The following is a 19,181-nucleotide window of genomic DNA, read 5'->3' on the forward strand; positions in this document are numbered from 1 at the left end:
GCTTCTTTTGGTAAGAATGGCTCCCTCACCTTTTTTACCAGCCCTAGAGAGATGGCTTGGTTCTCACAGGGCTTGCCCCACAAAAACCCATCTGCCCGTGGTAAAGGCTCTTCAAAGGGTGGCAAAATCCTTTGATGGGAACAGGGTTACAATTTGCAGCATGGAGGTGAGGAACTGCACTTGCAGACAGCAGACTGGGAATGACCAGGCTGCTCTGACCCTGGGGGCTCAGGGCACTAGATGCTTACAGTTACTCATGCTCTGACTCTGGGCTTCCTGGTGTTGACTTCATTCTGAACTCAGTGCACAGGGCATCTCCCTCATAAAAATGATGGCTCCCCTACCCACAAACTCCATTTGTAAAGCTCACTATCCTTTCACGGAAATTACTCAAGTATAGCACTATGTTCTTTCCTCTTAGTATTTGTAATATATTTGCAATCAGAAAGAGCAGTTCAATACAAAACAGGGCTGAAGGCACAGAATGAGGAGCAGAGATGAGAAGAATTTTACCATTTACTTTTTATAGGAACACTAAACCAAACCAGACCCAAGCCTACTTTGTTTACAACTTGACCTCTGCTCCACAGAGTCAGTCATCAAAAGCAGAAACCTTATTTATTAACCCCCATATCCCAAATAAGCAGGCCTGTATCAGAACCAAAAAGCTGCTATGTTACATCAGAAAATCCAAAGGATCCAAAAGACAATACATCACAAAGTTTAGCATTATCTCGAAGAATACCACCAATTCCACTTATTGAAAACTTAGGACAATACTTCAATAAAATTTAGCAGAATGAAACATAGTTTACATGGAATAAAAATCAGCCAGAAAAGTGTGAGAAAATAAAATTTCCTGTGGACTCCAAGAGACCAATAATATATGGAATTAATAATCATTATATTCTATTTGCAGAGCCAACATCTGCTAATACTTTTTTCTTAGTATATTCTTCCTTAAAAAAAAAGGGGGGTAGAAATCTGGTTTTGAAATATTGACAGGATTCATCAGTTAAATATTAACATATTTTCTTCTCTTTTATGAGAACTTTACTGTAAACAAACCTTATAGAAGTGAGATTATTCAATACACATTATAAAATGTTCTATTTAAAGAAAACAAATCTATTCTTAAACCCAGATTCTTCATTCACAAAAGTTTAATGACTAAAATAACACAACAGAATGAACAAATGTTTTATTGGCATGTTCATTGTTGTAAACAGCATCTGGCATGAAAAAGTTTTACCAAAACCTTTTTGTTGATTTTTATAAATTAGATGGCATTTCAAAATTTACGTAGAATTGTGTTCACTGAATAGCTATATTTAGCAAAGCAAAAACTTGCTGATTCTTCTACTCTTTGCACTAAAATCATGTTGACTGCATCAGCTGTGCCATGACCTGACTTACTAGCAAGTTATTCAACACGATGTTAAGACATTTTCCCAAAGTTAAACTACACGAAACTACAAATCAACTCCAAAAATTAAAATGGGACTTACAAGGGTTCTAGAAGATTCAAACTTGAAGTAAATCTTCAAAAACAAATGTACAAAGAAGAAAAAATAATTGAAGCCACTGAACAGAAAAACCTCATTAACAAGGGCAAATACAATCGTATGGGACCCAGCACTGAGGAACTTCACTGAGGATTTACATTGATGGAGACTGTTCTACTTCGTAATGTACACAAGGTACATCGTGAATGATATGTGAAAAGAATGATCATGGGAAATAGCTGGACTGCAATTATAACTCAATAGGATCGATTTTATTTACATGTTGGGTGGGTAAAACGTTCTCTACATCCATAACTTAGGTACAATCAGTTATAATTATAGTACTGCAGCAATTTGAGCTGCTGCCTGCTGGGAGTGGTCTAAGGGAAACAGTGTGATGGTTCTGAATAATGTTCTTAATACTTGGCAAAAAATGAGACAGAGTAAAAAACACACTTCACAATTCTTTACTGGGTTGCAGCTGGTTCTAAGAATTTTCTTTCTTCACTTTCTAGTTTTGCTGCTTTCCAAGAGTCAACACACGTTGTATTTACTTCTAATTGTCAATGAGGTAATGTGTGTATCAGTGAAATAAACAGAAAATTAATTCACTCATGGCCTTTGCACAGCTTTTATTATTAAGCTATGAGCATCCTTTTTGAGGCTAGTTTTACTAGCGGCTATGTGCACATCTGTCAGCAAAGAAAGTTTACTCATTCCCCTTCCCCTTTTTCTAGTAGCAGGTTTTGCTTTTTTTTTAAAATTTTTTAAAATTTTTTGCACATCCCTTTTCACTTTACAGTACATTTGACTATAGTGCACAACATGATTCCAAGTCAAAACAGTGGCCCATTGGGCACTGAGCTTCTGATTGGTGAAGGGCGGCAGTCCAATCAGTGCTGGTGTCACTGGGTTACCCCTAACCATGTCCGGCCATAATGGCACTACACAGTAGTAGTGAACCGTCTAATTAAAACCAAAAATTCCCCAGGGAAAATGCTACACTAGTAGAGTCAGTCTTGAGTCAGATCTTTATTTGGTGCTCCGTCCAGATATATTTTTAGTGCTTTCTCTTTTCGAGGTGAGTATGTTACACGGTGTCCTGTCTTCTGGAGTCGACTGCTTTCCTTTTTCATCAGTTCATTTCTCTGCTCATCTGTCAACTCCATTAACTCTTCTGCTTTATCCCTATATTTAAAAGATTAGCAATACATTAGACCAGTATGGACCTGTGCTTCTACTCTTTGTGTCTGAATGCTATATGTTCCCCAAGGAGAAAATACAATTTGACTGTCACTGGACAAATGAAATAATCTCATGGTTTAAATGAAATAATTTTAACTTAAAATAATAATTTATTGAATTAAATAATCTCATAACCCTAGATTTCTAATGTGTCATATACATAGACCTCAATTTGAAAACTGGCACAGAGTAACTTATAACTATCATTTACTGAACATTTATTCATAAGAGAGAATACCATTAAAAATTGCAACGGCTCTAATTTTCATAAATTCCCGATTCAAAGTTACTGTTGTTGCCTCCATTTTACTGAAGAGAAGCAAGGTAGTAATAAACTAATTCTAAGCCTACACCTGCTGATCTTCAATGACTGTTCATGTTTCTTTTCATCTATATCATCAAAGAAGGTAACCACTAGTACATGTGCCCACTGAGTGACATGTATGTGGTCCAAACTGAGATTTGCTAAAAGTGTAACATACATATGCTATTTCTGAGACTTACAAGACAGAATGTAAAAATATCATGAATTATTTTAGTATTACGTGTAATAATAATAATAATCTGATTAGGCTAGAAATGTGTTACTGATTCTTTTGGTCAGGACTGCTCTAATCATAATAGTAAAGGCGTTTATAAAAGATATTTATTGTGCAAAAAAAGTTTCATCACTAGAATTAACAACAAACAAAATCCGAGTGTTACCTATAAAATATGACAACACCATCATCACAGATATAGAGAGGCCAGACGTTCAGGGTAGAAACTTTAGGGTTCCAGTCTAAATCCTGATGAATATCAAGGACAGATATGTCACAGGGAAAAGTTCCTCTACCCTAAGGAGAAAAGAATCAGTGAACAAATTATGCTACGAGTCAGAGTTAGCAGGCATGAGTTTTCAGATGCAAATGTTTTTAGGTATTTTACCTTGGCAAACTCAATATCTTCCAAAGGAATTCCACTAATTTCACAGAGCTGTAAAAGGAAATATTTTATGAGTTTATTTAAAAAATTAATATGCTGAAGAAAAAAATTTTACCCATTAACAAACATAGAAATAGCCTAATATTATTCAATGAAGTATTAAAATTTATAAAGGGAAAAAACAAACAAACCAGAAGCACCATACTTTCCTTTGTCCACAATGCAAATGTCACACATGTCCCAGAAATAAATTGCTATTTCCTATACAGTGTAAACTATATAAGAAGACTGCACAATGTGTAAAATTATATTTATAAAATATCTCTACATCACAGTTTTATATAACTTACATGTACAAACAGAATGCAGAATTACCTCAGTCTATTTAACAGGTGAACAATAAATTATTTTTTACTGATAGAGAATTTAAAATTTTTCTTTTTACAATCAATAAATTGTAAATAAATTGATATCTATGCATATCCTTACAAATAATGACAGAACAATAAAAATGTTCTATCAATTGTATGATAGAACAAAAAATATTCTATCAAATTAATTGTATGATAGTTATTTTCTCCACTCTTTCACCCAATTTATAAGGGATGAAAAAGTTATAATGTTTTTATCTGCTTTTTTTCTATTAACTGTTTACACATGGTATCTATTTTTAAATACATTTTTTATTTTATTAATACTGTAGCTGTTTAAAAATTATGGAGGGGCTGGAGTGAGAGCACAGCTGGTAGGGCATTTGCCTGGCATGTGGCCAACCCAGGTTCGACTCCCAGCATCCTATATGGTCCCGAAAACCACCAAGAGTAATTCCTGAGTGTGGAGCCTGGAGTAACCCCCAAGCATCATCGGGTATGACCCAAAAAGCAATAAATAAATAAAATAAAAATAAAAATTATGGACATTATGTTTATAAACATTTTTCTGTCTGCAAAAGAGTTAAATTTTCAAGTGGTATATTTTTTTACTTTTGTCTTTTAGCGTTATGCTTAAAAGTCACTTCTCCAAGACTAAAAATATTTTAGTACGTTCAGTACTTATCATTTTAGTGTATTTTAAAATATATTTAGAATCTATTAATATACATAAAATTATTTTGTGTGTTTGCTGCAAATTATGGAAATGGACCCCCCCCCAAATCAACCCAAACCAATGCCAAATTATCTTCACCCCTTTCCTCCCAAATTTCCCAATAAAAATTTTCTTAGAATTTCATTTTTTAATGTGGGAAAATATAAAAGAGATCTTCACTTGGATTCTTTATTCAGTTCTACCTCATTTGGTTTTTAAATATACACAGCGCTTTGGTAAAGAAGTTTCTAATTACTAGGACAATGTTTTTTTTTTTTTAGTGGGGGGGTGGTGGTGGTGTAGGTTGGTGTGGGGAGGGGCACTCCTGGAAAAGTGTAGGATTTGACTGCTGGCTTTGTATCAGAGGTCACTCCTGGTGGTGCTCGGGAACAATTTATGGTACTGAAGGTCAAAGCTGGATTGGTTGAGTATAAGGCAAGTGCCTTACCTGCTGTGTATCCCTCTGGCCCCACACTTAGGACAAGCTGAATCAAACAATATTCTGGTTGGTGAGAGCGAATTTAATTTTTCAATACATCAGGAGCATTAAGATAGGGATAGGGTCATACAAGATGTGAGAAAGAGAAATTTGTCACATCAGCGTCTTTGACATTTCCTAAGCTAGTTCTTATGTAAAAAAAAAAAAACCCAAAATATATATAAGTTCATTTGAATTTACCTTTTCTCGCAACTCATCAACACTACTGCTTTCCAATACAACCTCTTGAAAGGGATCCAACTTCATTTCTGAAGGCCTCCACCGTCTTGACAAAACTGCAAGCTGTGACATGGATTTCATCTTCTCTACCCCTATAAATATATAAGATGGTCATCATTCTATATATCTTTAAGACTGACTGATCACTTGATTTTTCTTGTATTGAATGACTAAACAGATTTACTGTGTAGTAGCCTTTAAAAGTAGGCAATTATCCTAAAGAAAGTTTGAGAAAGAAATATTTACTTTTTTTCTTCTAATCTCAAAAGCTGACTCCTAACTCTGATGAGCTCTCCTTCCACCACTACTCCTAAAATCTTCGTTCTCCAAAAATTGCTTCTGTTGATTATAATCCCACAATCCAAAATAAAATCATCTTCACATTTACTTTTTCACTCAAGCCATCCTTAACTGTTTTCATTTACTCTCAAACCAGTTCAACCGTCATTTTTTTTTTTTTGCTTTTTGGGTTACACCCAGTGATGTACAGGGGTTACTTCTTGCTTTGCACTCAAGAATTACTCCTGGCAGTAATCAGGGGTATATGGGATGCTGGGCATCAAACCCAGATCAGCCATGTGCAAGACAAATGCCCTACCCACTGTACTTTTGCTCCAGCCCCTAAATTACAGGGTTGTAGTTCTGGTTCTCCCAACAGACTCTGGCAAATTGAAGAGCACTCACTGGTTCTTACTCTGTTTGGATTTTGGATCACTCCTGAAGGTGCTCAGGAGTTATTCCTGGCTCTGTGTTCACAGACCACTTTTAGGGGTGCCTGGGGGATCATATGCAGTGTTGGGGATCAAACCTGGGTCAGCTGCATGCAAGGCATGTGCTCAATTGGACTATCTCGCTGGACCCATACTGTCACTGTCACTGTCCTCCCGTTGTTCATCGATTTGCTCGAGCGGGCCCAGTAACGTCTCCATTGGAGACTTTGTTGTTACTGTGTTTGGCATATCCAATACATCATGGGTAGCTTGCCAGGTTCTGCTGTGCGGGCGAGATACTCTCGGTAGCTTGCCGCGCTCTCCAAGAGGGGTGGAGGAATCGAACTTGGGTCGGCTATGTTGGCTGTGTGCAAGGCAAACGCCCTACCGCTGTGCTATCGCTCCAGCCCCATACTACTGAACTTTGAATCAAATGAGATCTAAAGTAACCAGATCTAGGTGAGGTATATTATTAAATTTTCTGAAAATTAAATATCTATCGTGTATAAAATTATCCCTGAACTTATAACTACGAAAGGCTAGGAGGAAGGTCTGGAACAGATTATCTTTCAGAGCCCTCCAAATAAATAATTCTACTGACACCATGATCTCAAAATGTCAAGCCTCCAGAACAGTGGTAATAAATTTCTGTTGCTCTAGCCCTGCATTCCCTGAGTTTGTGGAATATGGTATATGGTCTTGAGAAATGTAGTCACTGTCCTCAAAATCTCTGATAAATCATTAAGTACCATGCTCTCAAGACAAAACAAGGCATTAAAAAAGAGAAAGCAAATAACAAACATGACTAACAATTTTTTATAACTAGTACTAAAAATTCATTATTGAAATTATAATTCCCAAACAAGGACTTTACAATCTCAAGATAGAAGGGAAAAAAATAGTATTTAAAAGGCACAAGGGGCCCAGTGGATAGAGGATACTCATTATTGAATAAAAATCTATAGTTTCAATCAGCTCTAGGGCATTTCTAAACAATATTTTCCAACCAAAAAGTGATACCATCAAGAACTTCAAGGAAAACCTCCCAGTTGCTGGAAATATTAATATCTTCTTCATAAACATGACAATCCAGAAAGACAGTGCCAGGGTTCTTCCATGTTTTTTTCCTTAGTCGAAACCTACAAATATAATGCATTTTAAGCTACTGTAATTAAAAAAAAATTAATTTAAATAGATCTGACACCAAAGAAAAATAAATCATGTTCAAATGCAAAAGTGGCTATTTATTAAAATTTTGGAGGAACAAAATGGTCTTGATACTTCAAACTTGGTTTCTTATAGAGAAAGTCCAAACACAATACTTTTGACTTCTATTAATCTGTAATGCTGATAATCTGAACAATACAGGAATTATTCATTCTTCCAGTTCTAGAAAATCCTATCAGCCCGTATTAAGTGGATAGTCATCATATCACTGATTATACTGTAATTTACCTGTCAATACTGAGCTCTAAACCACATTGCTCCCTGAGTTGAGGAATTAATTCCTCTTTTGATTGCCGCACAGTCATTCCTTTAGCAAACACAGCATCTAGCAGAAACTTGCATGGCTAGGAATATAACATGAAAAAAAAAAATTAAAGCTTTAATTATACATTAAAAGGATTGGCGGGAAATTTTAATTGCACTTTACAGTGTGACAATTACTATTATTATTTTCATTTGTTTTGGGGTCTCACCCAGCAGTGCTCTGGGCTTAGTTGTGGGACACTGGATGGAAGGAAGCAGACACTCTGGTGGTGAGTGTGGTGTTAGAATGATGTATTCATTACCTACTATGTCATGAATTCAGGGAATAGACAACAAAAAGTGGCGTTAAGGTTCATAGGTTCGTATTTATCCGCTGCCTGTTTTGTTAATAAAATTTTATTTGGACTCAGCCACCTCTATTGGCTTCTTCATTATCTGTATCTGCTTTTGTGCAACAGTAGCAGAATCAAGAGTAGTTTTTGTGCTACCATGGCAGCAGAAGCAGCATTGCTTACAAAACCGAGTATTTGCCAATCCATGCTTTATAGATAGCAAATCCAACAAAGCAATGGCTACTAACATAATCTCTGTGCTATACGTTTTAAATAATGGTCCAACAGTATATTACTTACCTCTTGTTCATTGACTAGAAGCTGGTACACCTTAACTCTGTACTCTCCTTTTTTAAGTGCTCTCCCCAGTCTAATTGTAATCTATAAATTAAAAACATTTTTTTAGATGTACTGTTTCAGGAGAATAAATAACCTATTCTCATCCCCATTGCCCAGTTTTGCTTTCCATAGTTCTCTAGATTATGGATTTTTAGAGAGCAGGCTTATCTTTACCTCTGATTTCACAGCACCTAGAATAGTAACTGACATAGTTAACACTTAACAAATACTTGTTACATGAATGAAAAATACCCACCTCCCCTCAAATTCCATAAAACCACTAAACAATAGCAAATTAACATTTTAGGATATATATTTTTCACCTTACTTGGAAGTAGTGTAATATGTTCTCATATCTATTATTTAAAAGACTAATTATTTTGAATTATTTAATCAACCTTATTGTCATCTGAAAATGATGAAAGGGTCTCATTCAGTCGGACGCTCTCAAACTCTTGGTTGCTGGCATACACTCGAAAGACCTTGAAGTGAGAAGACAAAACTCCAACAAAAGGTTCTAAATGTTGTTTGAAAGCAGCCAAAGTGATTCTTTTATCAACGTGCACCATCAACCCTAAATATACACACATACAAACAAAAACATAAGAATCTTAGAATATAAGCAAAACATGTCATAAACATTTAATTATACTATAAGTAGAGGAAAGTCTCCCCTGGTTTCAGTAATTATTTAATTTTCAGTAATGACTTTTAATATACTACACTAATTAGATGAAAATAGACACAGAATAGACCTGACTTAAAAGTTCTGAGGTATTTAAGTACTTATTCTGCCTGCTACATTCAAAACGAACTTCTAAGAATTCTTCTTAAACACGTCTAATTCTAGTGCATACAGTAATAAATGTGAGCTCTGGCTGGGTTCCAACTCTAGACTTCTCTATTCAGTGGACACAGTAATCTACCCTCTCTGAGACTTTCGTTTCATCACATGAAAAAATGGAGATGACAGCACCAACCTCATTACACTACAGTGCAAATTCAATTGATCATGTTTTTTAGCACAGTGTCAGATATACAGAAATTGCCTCAAAATTGTCATTAAATCTAGTTCAGGATTTTCTACCAGAAAAAAATTAAGATAAGCATATGAAGACTCTTTTCATTTTGATTATCTATAATAAAAACAGAATCTAAATAGATCAGAAATACCCTCCATCTCTAAGTTTCAAATTAAGCTCTTTAGCTTCTAATAGGGTTGTCTTTGATGAGCTTATTTTTTCTACCATTAATATTTTATAGGTCATTTACGAAGACGTTTCTACAATATGTCTATTTACTCTGGTCATATTCCAGTACAGCATTTTGTACAAAGACAGTGTGTATTATATATACTGGAATAGATCAAGGTTTTCTGTTAAATTTACATCAAAGATGAAATATGAAACCCTAAAATACTCCCGGTCTATGTTTTCATAATCCTAACACTTTGGTTAATTTTTCTAAGTGTATTTTCAAACAAGTTAATATTTACTGGTTATAAAATATAGCTTAATAGAAAATATGGCAAGTACAAATCAGAAAAAAGTATTAACAATTATCAACTTTTTTTACCTTTACAGCAGCATTTCTCTAATTGTTTAGCACATCCATTTCTAAGCTTTTAAAGAGTACCCCTGAAAAATCCAGCATTTGGCAAACAAGCTTCTATTTATTCTATCTAGCAAAACTCCAGATTTCTTGAGAAAAGTGAAATGAAAACTGACATCAGAAATCAAAAACCCAGGGCTGGATTTTTCACAGTCAGCTGTAAATAACTGTAAGTAGGGTCACCAAATTATCTGAGTCTCTTTTCCCTCAGAGATAATTACTACATAATCTCACTGGTTTAAAGTTATGACAAATGCTGTCATCTGGCTCTGGTTTTCCTCTCTTAGTAATGTCTTGTTACAAAATGACACACAAGTTTGCTGGCTATTGATAATAGTTTAATACAGTGATTAGGACCAAATGGTACTGATTTAATGGCCTAGCCTGAATGAATTTCTTGGTTTCACCTCTTAGATTCGTGACTCTTTCTTAACTTCTTTGTACAAAAATTTCCTGTCCAATAAAATGGAAGTAATAATATTCATACCATGTGTTTTGGGGTCACTGTCACTGTCCTCCCGTTGTTCATCGATTCGCTCGAGCGGGCCCAGTAACGCCTCCATTGTGACAATTGTTACTGTGTTTGGCATATCAAATATGTCACGGGTAGCTTGCCAGGCTTTGCCGTGCGGGCGAGATACTCTCGGTAGCTTGCTGGGCTCTCTGAGAGGGGCGGAGGAATTGAACTTGGGTAGGCCATGTTGGCCGCTTGCAAAGCAAACGCCCTACCTGCTGTGCTATCACTCCAGCCCGTGTTTTGGGGTAAATACATACAAAACAAGTAACAAAGCCATGGCAAAAAGTGTTACCTTAATTCTTGGCTATAATTGTTTCACAGATCTATAGCTTACTATTACAGAATTTTTCATATGAAGGGTTGGTTAAATTGAAGAGTTCAGTCCTTTCACAGTACAATCTCAAAAACACCTTCCAGGTTTATAATTAAAATCCCTGGGTTTGATCCCAGCAGTGAATTAAGTATAACGAATGAGGTAGAAACCAAAAATAAATTTTAGTGGCCAGAGAGAGAGTACAATAGGCAAGGTGCTTGCCTTACACAAAGCTGACCTTAATTTAATCCCTGGCATCCTATGTGGTACCTGAAGCACTGCCAGGAGTGATCCTGGCAAAGCCAGAAGGCCAGAAGTAAGTCAAATCAGAAGATTGTGGTTCATAAAGCAAAACCACACACAAAAAGGAATTTCATCGCTAAAGTAGTACTCGTTTTTATTACCCTGGTCTTCCCCAAGTGGTTGCAAGCTATAACTAGGTCAGCCCTGAGCAGCATTTTCAGAGATTTAATCTTACTCCCTTAAGTAATGTCGGAATTATAAAGGATAGCTTAAAAACCATTAAGTGCAATTTCACTTATCTACATAAAATGCCTAAATTATACATAGCATATTAGTTTTTAAAGATTCATTTCTTCATTTACCTATTATGCCTTGCTAAAGTGACTGATTTCATCACTTCTAAGAATCTGTATTATTACTTATCATCCCCATGTTTCTCAGGCATCTACTTCCAGGCCTTGGGGGAACCCTGACCAAATCATTTTAGTACTGACTACTGAAACCCCTGGTTATATCTATTCCTTGTCCTCTAAGTCAGACTTCTAAAGATCGAAAAGGTATTCTAAACAATGTTTTTACTGTTTTAAAACAGATCTTGTGTGGCTTCTGAAAGTCTCATTATATTGTAATTACTCTCTTCATTACTATGATTTTTATAATAAAGGAAAATTAACCCCTGTGAATTTCCGTAAGGATTAAAGGTGACCAGCAACCATTCTACAACAGAAATGAGATCACTCAAGACCCAATTCTTAATCAAAAACCTAAATCTTAAGGATCTTAAAAAAATTAAGAATTTTTCCTTAAACTCTTTAAGGTTGGTAACATCCATCAAATGTTCAGTACATTATTCTGAGTAACTTAAAAATGAAATTTCAAAGCTTTTTCTAAATAGATCTGCTTTAAATATCTTTGTATGCAAAGGGGGTTAAAGACGGTAAGCAAACGGAGTATTTACTTGTTAAGTTTTCCTTTACTACAATTCAGAGAAGCAGTAGTTGCTACAGGGTGGAGCATGTACATTAGTCTTATAATCAGAATATCTGAGTTTGATACCCAGCAGTGTGACTAAGCAGCTTTGTGACCTAAACCTAATTATTTACACTGTGAGTACCATTTCAATGATCAACAAAGCATCTAATAACATCAATGTTTCGCTGTTAGAGGACTAAATGAGAAAATCTAAGTTGATGAAATAAAACCTTCACTTTCCTTATGATGTAAAAACTCCACAGGAACTTAAAGTATTATAATGGAGTTTCTATGCTCATTTTGGCCTATCAAACTATACTTTCAAAGCACGGCTTTCATATTAATAGGGATCTGATTCATTTAAAACACAAATTTGTGTAAGTTTACTTCTAGTTTTATAGTATTTTATTTCCCTTTTCTAACAGACCAAATTTTATTTTGTTTGTATTTGGAACAGCACTGCATTCAGGGTTCATTCCTGGTGGGTTAGGGATAATTATATGCGGTGTCAGGGATCAAACCTGGGTCAACAGCATGCAAAGCACATGCCCTCAATACTGTACTGTTGCTTTAGTCCCTTAAAAGACCAAAACTTGAGACTTCAAGCATCACAGCCTTTAGCTTTTAATAGTGGTTGTCTAGATGGCTTGTTTGCTTGCCACTATAGAAAATACAGGCTGCATTTTCATCATCTATACACCTCCTAGATACGCAAGACCTTGCATATAGCACAGATTCAGAAATTATTAGGAGAAGGGATGAACAACTGGCTTCTCTTTCAAAAATAATAGAGGCATTCAATTAGAGAGCCTTAAATTCTAACAATTTTACGTCTTACTGGCTATTCATGGATTTTCAAGCAAGTCACTTATCCTCGAGTTTCACCTTCTTATCTGTCAAATGAAGATGCTGGTATTTTGCCCTATTAATTTTAAGAAAGCTTCAAGTGAGAATGAGAAAATATGAAGAAAAATGATGTTTATATTTGCATTGTTAAAGACCAACAAAAAGCATTTCATTTTTCAGAGTACTGCATTTTAGACTTGAAGGAACAAAGTTACTATTTCTTGTACCTAATTTTCTTAGTTCCGTGATTTTAATCTGAGGTTTTATGTAAGCTTTTCTATGGTTTGAAACCGTCAGACAATGTTGTGGTGTATATGTGCTGCTGGTGCTTGTCCCAAATGTCCAAACTGACAAACACGATCCATATTTTTTAGATCATGACATTATGAATCCCAATTTACATTTTGCTTCCTTCAAATTCTGAACTTTAAAAAAAAAAAAAGGAGTGGGGCAGTTTCCATTCTCTGAGTTACTTATGGCTATCTACAGAATGTGGAAAGGGTGTTATTCGCTTTGGGGGATGAAGGAATTAAAATTATCTTGGACTCTGAATATTAAACTTTCTACAGTGTATGGCTTTCCCCCCCCACCCCACCCCGGCAGGAACATGGGTTTTTTTCTTCTTTCCTTATAAGCTATTTAAATTTCACTTAGAATTTACCACAATTCTTTCCTTTAAAAATTCTTTTTAAAAAAACTTTTCTCACTGGAGCTATGACATATTACTGCCATAGGTCTAACACACTTATGTAATTATAACACTCTTACAACACTCTTCACTGGAATTGTATAAAAAAATGAAAGCAAAGGCAGTAAAGATAATTTTATAATCCAGAAAAGTTACAGGTGGTCTTGGAATGAAGTTCTTTTCAACTGATTCCTTAACTAAATATTTAGACTACAAGAAAAAGATGCTTTTTCAATGAGTCTTTTTTTTCACTTAAGTACATACATTTATGTCCTTCCCCAGAACCTTCATCCGCAGCATAGGATTCTGCTTTGAAATACATGTACTGCATTTCTCCCCTACTTTTGCCACTCTCATCATATTCACTATCAGTTCCAGAGTCTTCTTCTGCTGTATCCCATGTCTCTTTTTTCCCTTCATTTGCTTTAGTTCTTCTACTACTGGTGATACTATGAGAGTCAAGTCCATTAGCCAAAGGGATCTGAGCATTATCTGCATTGCACAATGTATCACTGCTGTGACTAGAGCTAAGAATATCACTGTCCACTGAACTTGTACTCCTGTCATTATTCACATCTGAGTCTGACCGCTCTTCAGACTGAAAGTTTTCTGGATCAGAAGTCTGAATATGCTGTTCAAGTTCTCTATTATCCACTGATGCTGATGAGTCCCTTTCGTTGAGAGGTGACTCGATGTTTTCAAAGTCACTTGTCTCAGTACTTTTACTGCTGTCCCCATTATCTCCATCCTGCTGTTGCTGTAGAGACAAGCTTTTGAGTTTTTCAGTGCTTTCTTCAAGAATCGCTTCCACAGACTTCAGGTTTCCCACAGGTCCTTTGATGCCTTCACAGTCATCATTCACATTACCAGAATCACCCCCAGCTTTCTGGTATGCTGTCCTTTTGGAGTTAGATCCTGGAGATTGCTCAGGTAACAATACAAATAATCTGATTGTATTTGCATGCCGGTCGAGAAGTTTCCATAAATGAGAGTCTATAAAGGCCACTTGATAATCCAAAGTCTCAGAACTTTCAACAAACACCTAAAAAATTAAGACAGAGCTATAGTGTATCATGAGTACATTTAATGACATTCTTATTAATCAGAAAAATACTACCACATCAAGAGTAAATATAAAACTTGAAATAATAGCTTCTTTAAAAGAGTACACTCTTTGGTGGTGTTAAAGGTACAATACATGGTTTTGTATATCAAAAACCATAAAAGTTACTACCACTATCATAATCATGTTACCTATACCACAATTTAAAACATAAAGTAAAAAGAGGTGGTAGAGAAAGTTGAATATTTGCAAAATAATATCCTAAATAAGCAGCAAAAAATCATTAAAATATAACAAAAATATAAAAAATACAACAGAGAACACAACAGCAGAAGCAAAGATCAAACCAGTGCACTCAAGGATAAGGTAGAGGAATCCATCAAAATAATAAAATAATAATAATAATAATAATAATAACTTAGAAAAAATGAGGAAAACATGAAATTTAGGCGAGAGTATTAGGTTGAACAGTATTTGCATCATGAGGGTTTTAGGAGAGGAAAAAGAAAACTATTCTTAGTTGAAATAACAGCAGAGAACTTTCCCATCTGGGGTGGGGTAGGGGATAGCTGAGAACCCAAAGCTTTCAAACAAACCCAAACAAACACACAATAAGACACAATGTAATTAAAAGGAAAGGCCAAAGATAAAGATAGAATGCTAAGAACAGTTAGAGGAGAAGAAAGTCTTATATAAAGGGAACCCCCCCTCCCCCAGAAAACTCATAGCAGGAGCAACCAACTGGAAATCTACAAGCCAGAGGGAATTAGCAATATAGGCAAAATGTTGAATGGAAAAGACCTCCCATCCAGAATACTCTATAAAGCTAGGTTATAACTCAGATTCAAAGGAGTGATAAAACTGCTCAAACAACAATTAAAGTATTTCATTACCACTAATCCAGGTCTTTCCAATGAAATATCATTTCTAAATTGTAAAATACTTAAAAAGTATAAATTCATGAAAGAAAGTAATGATGTGGGTCCATTCTAATTCAACTCCTAGCATGAATTAATGACTTACTTCTTCAAATTTAGAAGATAATATAAGCTTAGAACATTAGATTTGAAACCTCACGGTGATCACAGGACAAAAAAATATATAGATAAAATAAACACGAAGATTTAAATGGGACCTGATCACTACACAACACACAGATATCAAAGTACAACCGGGGGCGGGGGGGGGGGGGGTGGAGGCAGGAAGGCAGGAGGGGGAGGAGGGAGTAGGACCAAAGAAACAAAGATAAATTGGAAAAACACCCAGAATCATATAGAAAAATTGCAATAAATTCCTATATGACACCAAGTTTCACACCAATGTCAGCATTACTGGCCTGAACTAAGTGCTTAATGGCCTGAATTCTGCAATCAAAAGGTACGAAAATGGTCAGATAAACCAGGAAAGAAAATCCAATGCTTCTCACAGAAGACATGATTCCATGGTTAGCACAGGTTCAAAATAAAAGGCTGAAAAATAACTGTACAGGAAAACAGCAGCTTAAAAAAAGGCAGGGATAGTCATGTTTATATCAGACAAAATAGATTTCGAAATGAAAAAGGTAGTAAGTCAAAAATGGGACTAGGGAATGGGGACATAGCTCAAAAGCAGAACACTCGCTTTATAAGTATGAGGACCTGGGTTCAATTACCTGGGATAGGGGGCACAACATATAGTGACCAGGAATCAAAGAGAATTTTACACTCATTAACAATGTAGCACTGTCCTTTCCTTGCTCATCCATTTGCTTGAGAGGGCATCAGTAACATCTCACAACAAATTGTGAGACTTACTGTTACTGTTTTTGGCATATTGAATACGTCACGGGTAGCTTGCCAGGCTTTGCAGTGCGGGCGAGATACTCTCGGTAGCTTGCCGGGCTCTCCGAGAGAGGTGGAGGAATCAAACCTGGGTGGGCGTCCTGCAAGGCAAACGCCCTACCCACTGTGCTATCGCTCTAGCTCTGGTCACAGAATAGGGAGAATTTAAGTGATTTTAGACAGGCTCTGTCGGTGACATCTCTCCTCCTACTGATTCCTTGCTCAGCACACATGATCTTTTAAGAGAGAGCTAAGCCCTCAAGTGACATTCCCAAGTGGCTGGGCTTGTGTTGTTCTAATGATACATTCCTGTTTTCCATACACATAAAGTGGCAAGGTGGGGATTCAGGAGATGTCTCCTGGAGACCTAATTCAAGCTACAGGGCTGGAGTGATGGTACAGCAGGGAGGGCGTTTGCCTTGCTTGTGGCCAACCCAGGATCGATCACAGGGATCCCATATGGTCCCATGAGGACCACTAGGAGTGACTCCTGAGCAGAGTTGGGAGTAATCCCTGAGCACCGCTGTGGCCCCCAAACAAAACAAGTAAGCTACTGTCTTGACTTGGGCTGGAGCCATAGCACAGCAGGCAGGGCGTTTGCCTTGCATGCAGCCAACAATGGCCCACCCGAGTTCGATTCCTTCACCCCTCTCGGAGAGCCTGACAAGCTACTGAGAGTATCTCGCCCACACAGCAAAGCCTGGCAAGCTACCCGTGATGTATTCGATATGCCAAACACAGTAACAACAAAATCTCACAATGGAGACGTTACTGGGCCCGCTCAAGCAAATCGATGAACAATGGGAGGACAGTGACAGTGACAGTGACTGTCTTGTCTTGAATAACATGCTTCGCATCTGTAGTGAATACCTTAAAAATCACAATACCCTTTAGTTTACTTTAGATTCAGAAACTGCAGCAAAGTTATCGAGTGTAAAATTTCCTTTTCTGGGGCAAGAGCTGTGGAAAGAGACTGTTTGCAAGACCCCAAACAAAAATTAAAATCGTCTTTTGGGTGAATTAACATTGCCGTAATATTTAAACATTGTGTTTATTTCATGGCAGGTATTCATTCATCTTAATTTTCTTCCTAGAAGAATGTACACTAAAAATAGGGAGTATGTTTTGCCTATGTGTGCTAGCACCAAACAGTACCTGGCATGCATTTTGTGCTTAATATAATTACTCAATTGAAAATTAACATCTACATCAAATGAAGGGACATTTGATCATGATCATCCTGTTGTTCGTCGATTGCCTCAAGCAGGCACTAGTAACGTCTCCTTCGTCCTAGCCCTGAGATTTTAAAAAGTGCCATATTCAAGGCTCTTTCATGGTTAGGAGAATGAGACCCATCATTGTTACTGGTATTTGGCATATTGGGTACACCACGGGGAGTTTGCCAGACTTTGCCGTGTGGGCAGGTTACATTTGGTAGCCTGCCAGGTTGTCCAAAGTAAGAGTGAGATAATAAGATGTCACGTGGCTGCAAATTCGGGCACGTGCTTCCAGGAGTTGGGTTTTATAGTCTCTGGGTCTTGGCCGTTGATGGGATTACAATGGCACTGGGCGGCAGTTGGTGGGTGTGACCCCTGCCTACTAGAAGATGGAGGATTTGGGTGGAGGGTGCTCAGCCCTGATCCAAGTGGCTTGGAGATCTAGCCCCGGGACCCACATGCCTTTGTTCCTCTGCCAGTACCTTCATGCATGTGGAGAGTGTAATCCCATCAGCGGCTGTGTAATCCCATCAATTGCCAAGACCCAGAGACTATAAAACCCAGCTCCTGGAAGAGAACAGCACAGAGTCTCCTGCCCCTGCGCCTGGCTGTCTTCATAGGGGTCCCATGGAGGGGGCAGGATGAGTTTCCCTCCCCGCCCCAAGCAGAGCCCCAGCAGCCGAAGACCTCCAGAACCAGACACAACCATACTGAGACCACTCTCCACATGCATGAAGAAGGGGAATTGAAATATACAATTCAGCTTCTACTAGGCCTTAAAGGAGACACTGGTAGGAGCACAGTAATAGCAGGAAACTTTTACAATTGCACTCTCACCACTGGACAGATCAACCAGGAGGGAAATCAACATGAAACAGCCTTAAACAAGTAGTTGGAAGAATGGAACTTTTACGGGGCTCTCCGCACCCCAAAAGCTGAATGCATTCTTCACCAGTGCATATGGAATATTCACTAGGCTGGACCACACCCAGGGCACGAAAAAAGTATCAATAAAGTTATCAAGAATGAAATCCTGGGGCCTCAGATGAAACATCTGGTAAGGATGTGGCTGGCTGGAGTTTAATCCCTGAGCACAGAACCAGGACTAAGCCCTGAGCACAGCCCACTGTGTTCTTTCTATCTGGGAGATGTTATGGTTCCTTAAAAATTTAGTAGGAAGGTAAGACTTTATAAGGCTTTAAGAATTTTAAACGTGGGGCTGGAGTGGTAGCACAGCGGGTAGGTTGTTTGCCTTGCACGCGGCCAACCCGGGTTCGATTCCCAGCATCCCATATGGTCCCCTGAGCACTGCCAGGGAAAATTCCTGAGTGCAGAGCCAGGAGTAACCCCTGTACATTGCCGGGTGTAACCCAAAAAGCAAAAAAAAAAAAAAAAAAAAAAAAAAAAAAAAAAAAGAATTTTAAACGTAAGTTACAAAGATGGTGGGCAGTCAAATGGGCCACTTATATCATTCAACCTAATTTCAGGAGCGATAGCACAGCGGTAGGGCGTTTGCCTTACAAGCGGCCAACATGGCCGAC

The 19,181-nt window shown here is 37.3% G+C and overlaps 1 protein-coding gene across 3 annotated transcripts in view; it reads right to left on the reverse strand.

Annotated features, from left to right (window-relative positions):
- Nucleotides 1–485: 485 nt before the first annotated feature.
- The window catches only part of USP47 (ubiquitin specific peptidase 47), a 113,930-nt gene continuing 95,234 nt past the window's right edge, over nucleotides 486–19,181 (reverse strand). For all 3 annotated transcript variants that reach the window (XM_056115821.1, XM_056115819.1, XM_056115818.1), the window contains 9 exons: nucleotides 13,805–14,582; nucleotides 8,749–8,924; nucleotides 8,312–8,392; nucleotides 7,644–7,759; nucleotides 7,209–7,327; nucleotides 5,440–5,570; nucleotides 3,678–3,725; nucleotides 3,456–3,586; nucleotides 486–2,693 (listed from right to left, as the gene is read on the reverse strand). In XM_056115821.1, coding sequence (XP_055971796.1) covers nucleotides 2,519–2,693; nucleotides 3,456–3,586; nucleotides 3,678–3,725; nucleotides 5,440–5,570; nucleotides 7,209–7,327; nucleotides 7,644–7,759; nucleotides 8,312–8,392; nucleotides 8,749–8,924; nucleotides 13,805–14,582 — 1,755 coding nt within the window. In that variant the 3' untranslated portion in view covers nucleotides 486–2,518. The remainder of the gene's footprint in view (nucleotides 2,694–3,455; nucleotides 3,587–3,677; nucleotides 3,726–5,439; nucleotides 5,571–7,208; nucleotides 7,328–7,643; nucleotides 7,760–8,311; nucleotides 8,393–8,748; nucleotides 8,925–13,804; nucleotides 14,583–19,181) is intronic.

Source organism: Sorex fumeus, unplaced genomic scaffold (genome assembly GCF_029834395.1).
Source record: "Sorex fumeus unplaced genomic scaffold, SorFum_2.1 ptg000030l, whole genome shotgun sequence".
Lineage (NCBI taxonomy): Eukaryota > Metazoa > Chordata > Mammalia > Eulipotyphla > Soricidae > Sorex > Sorex fumeus.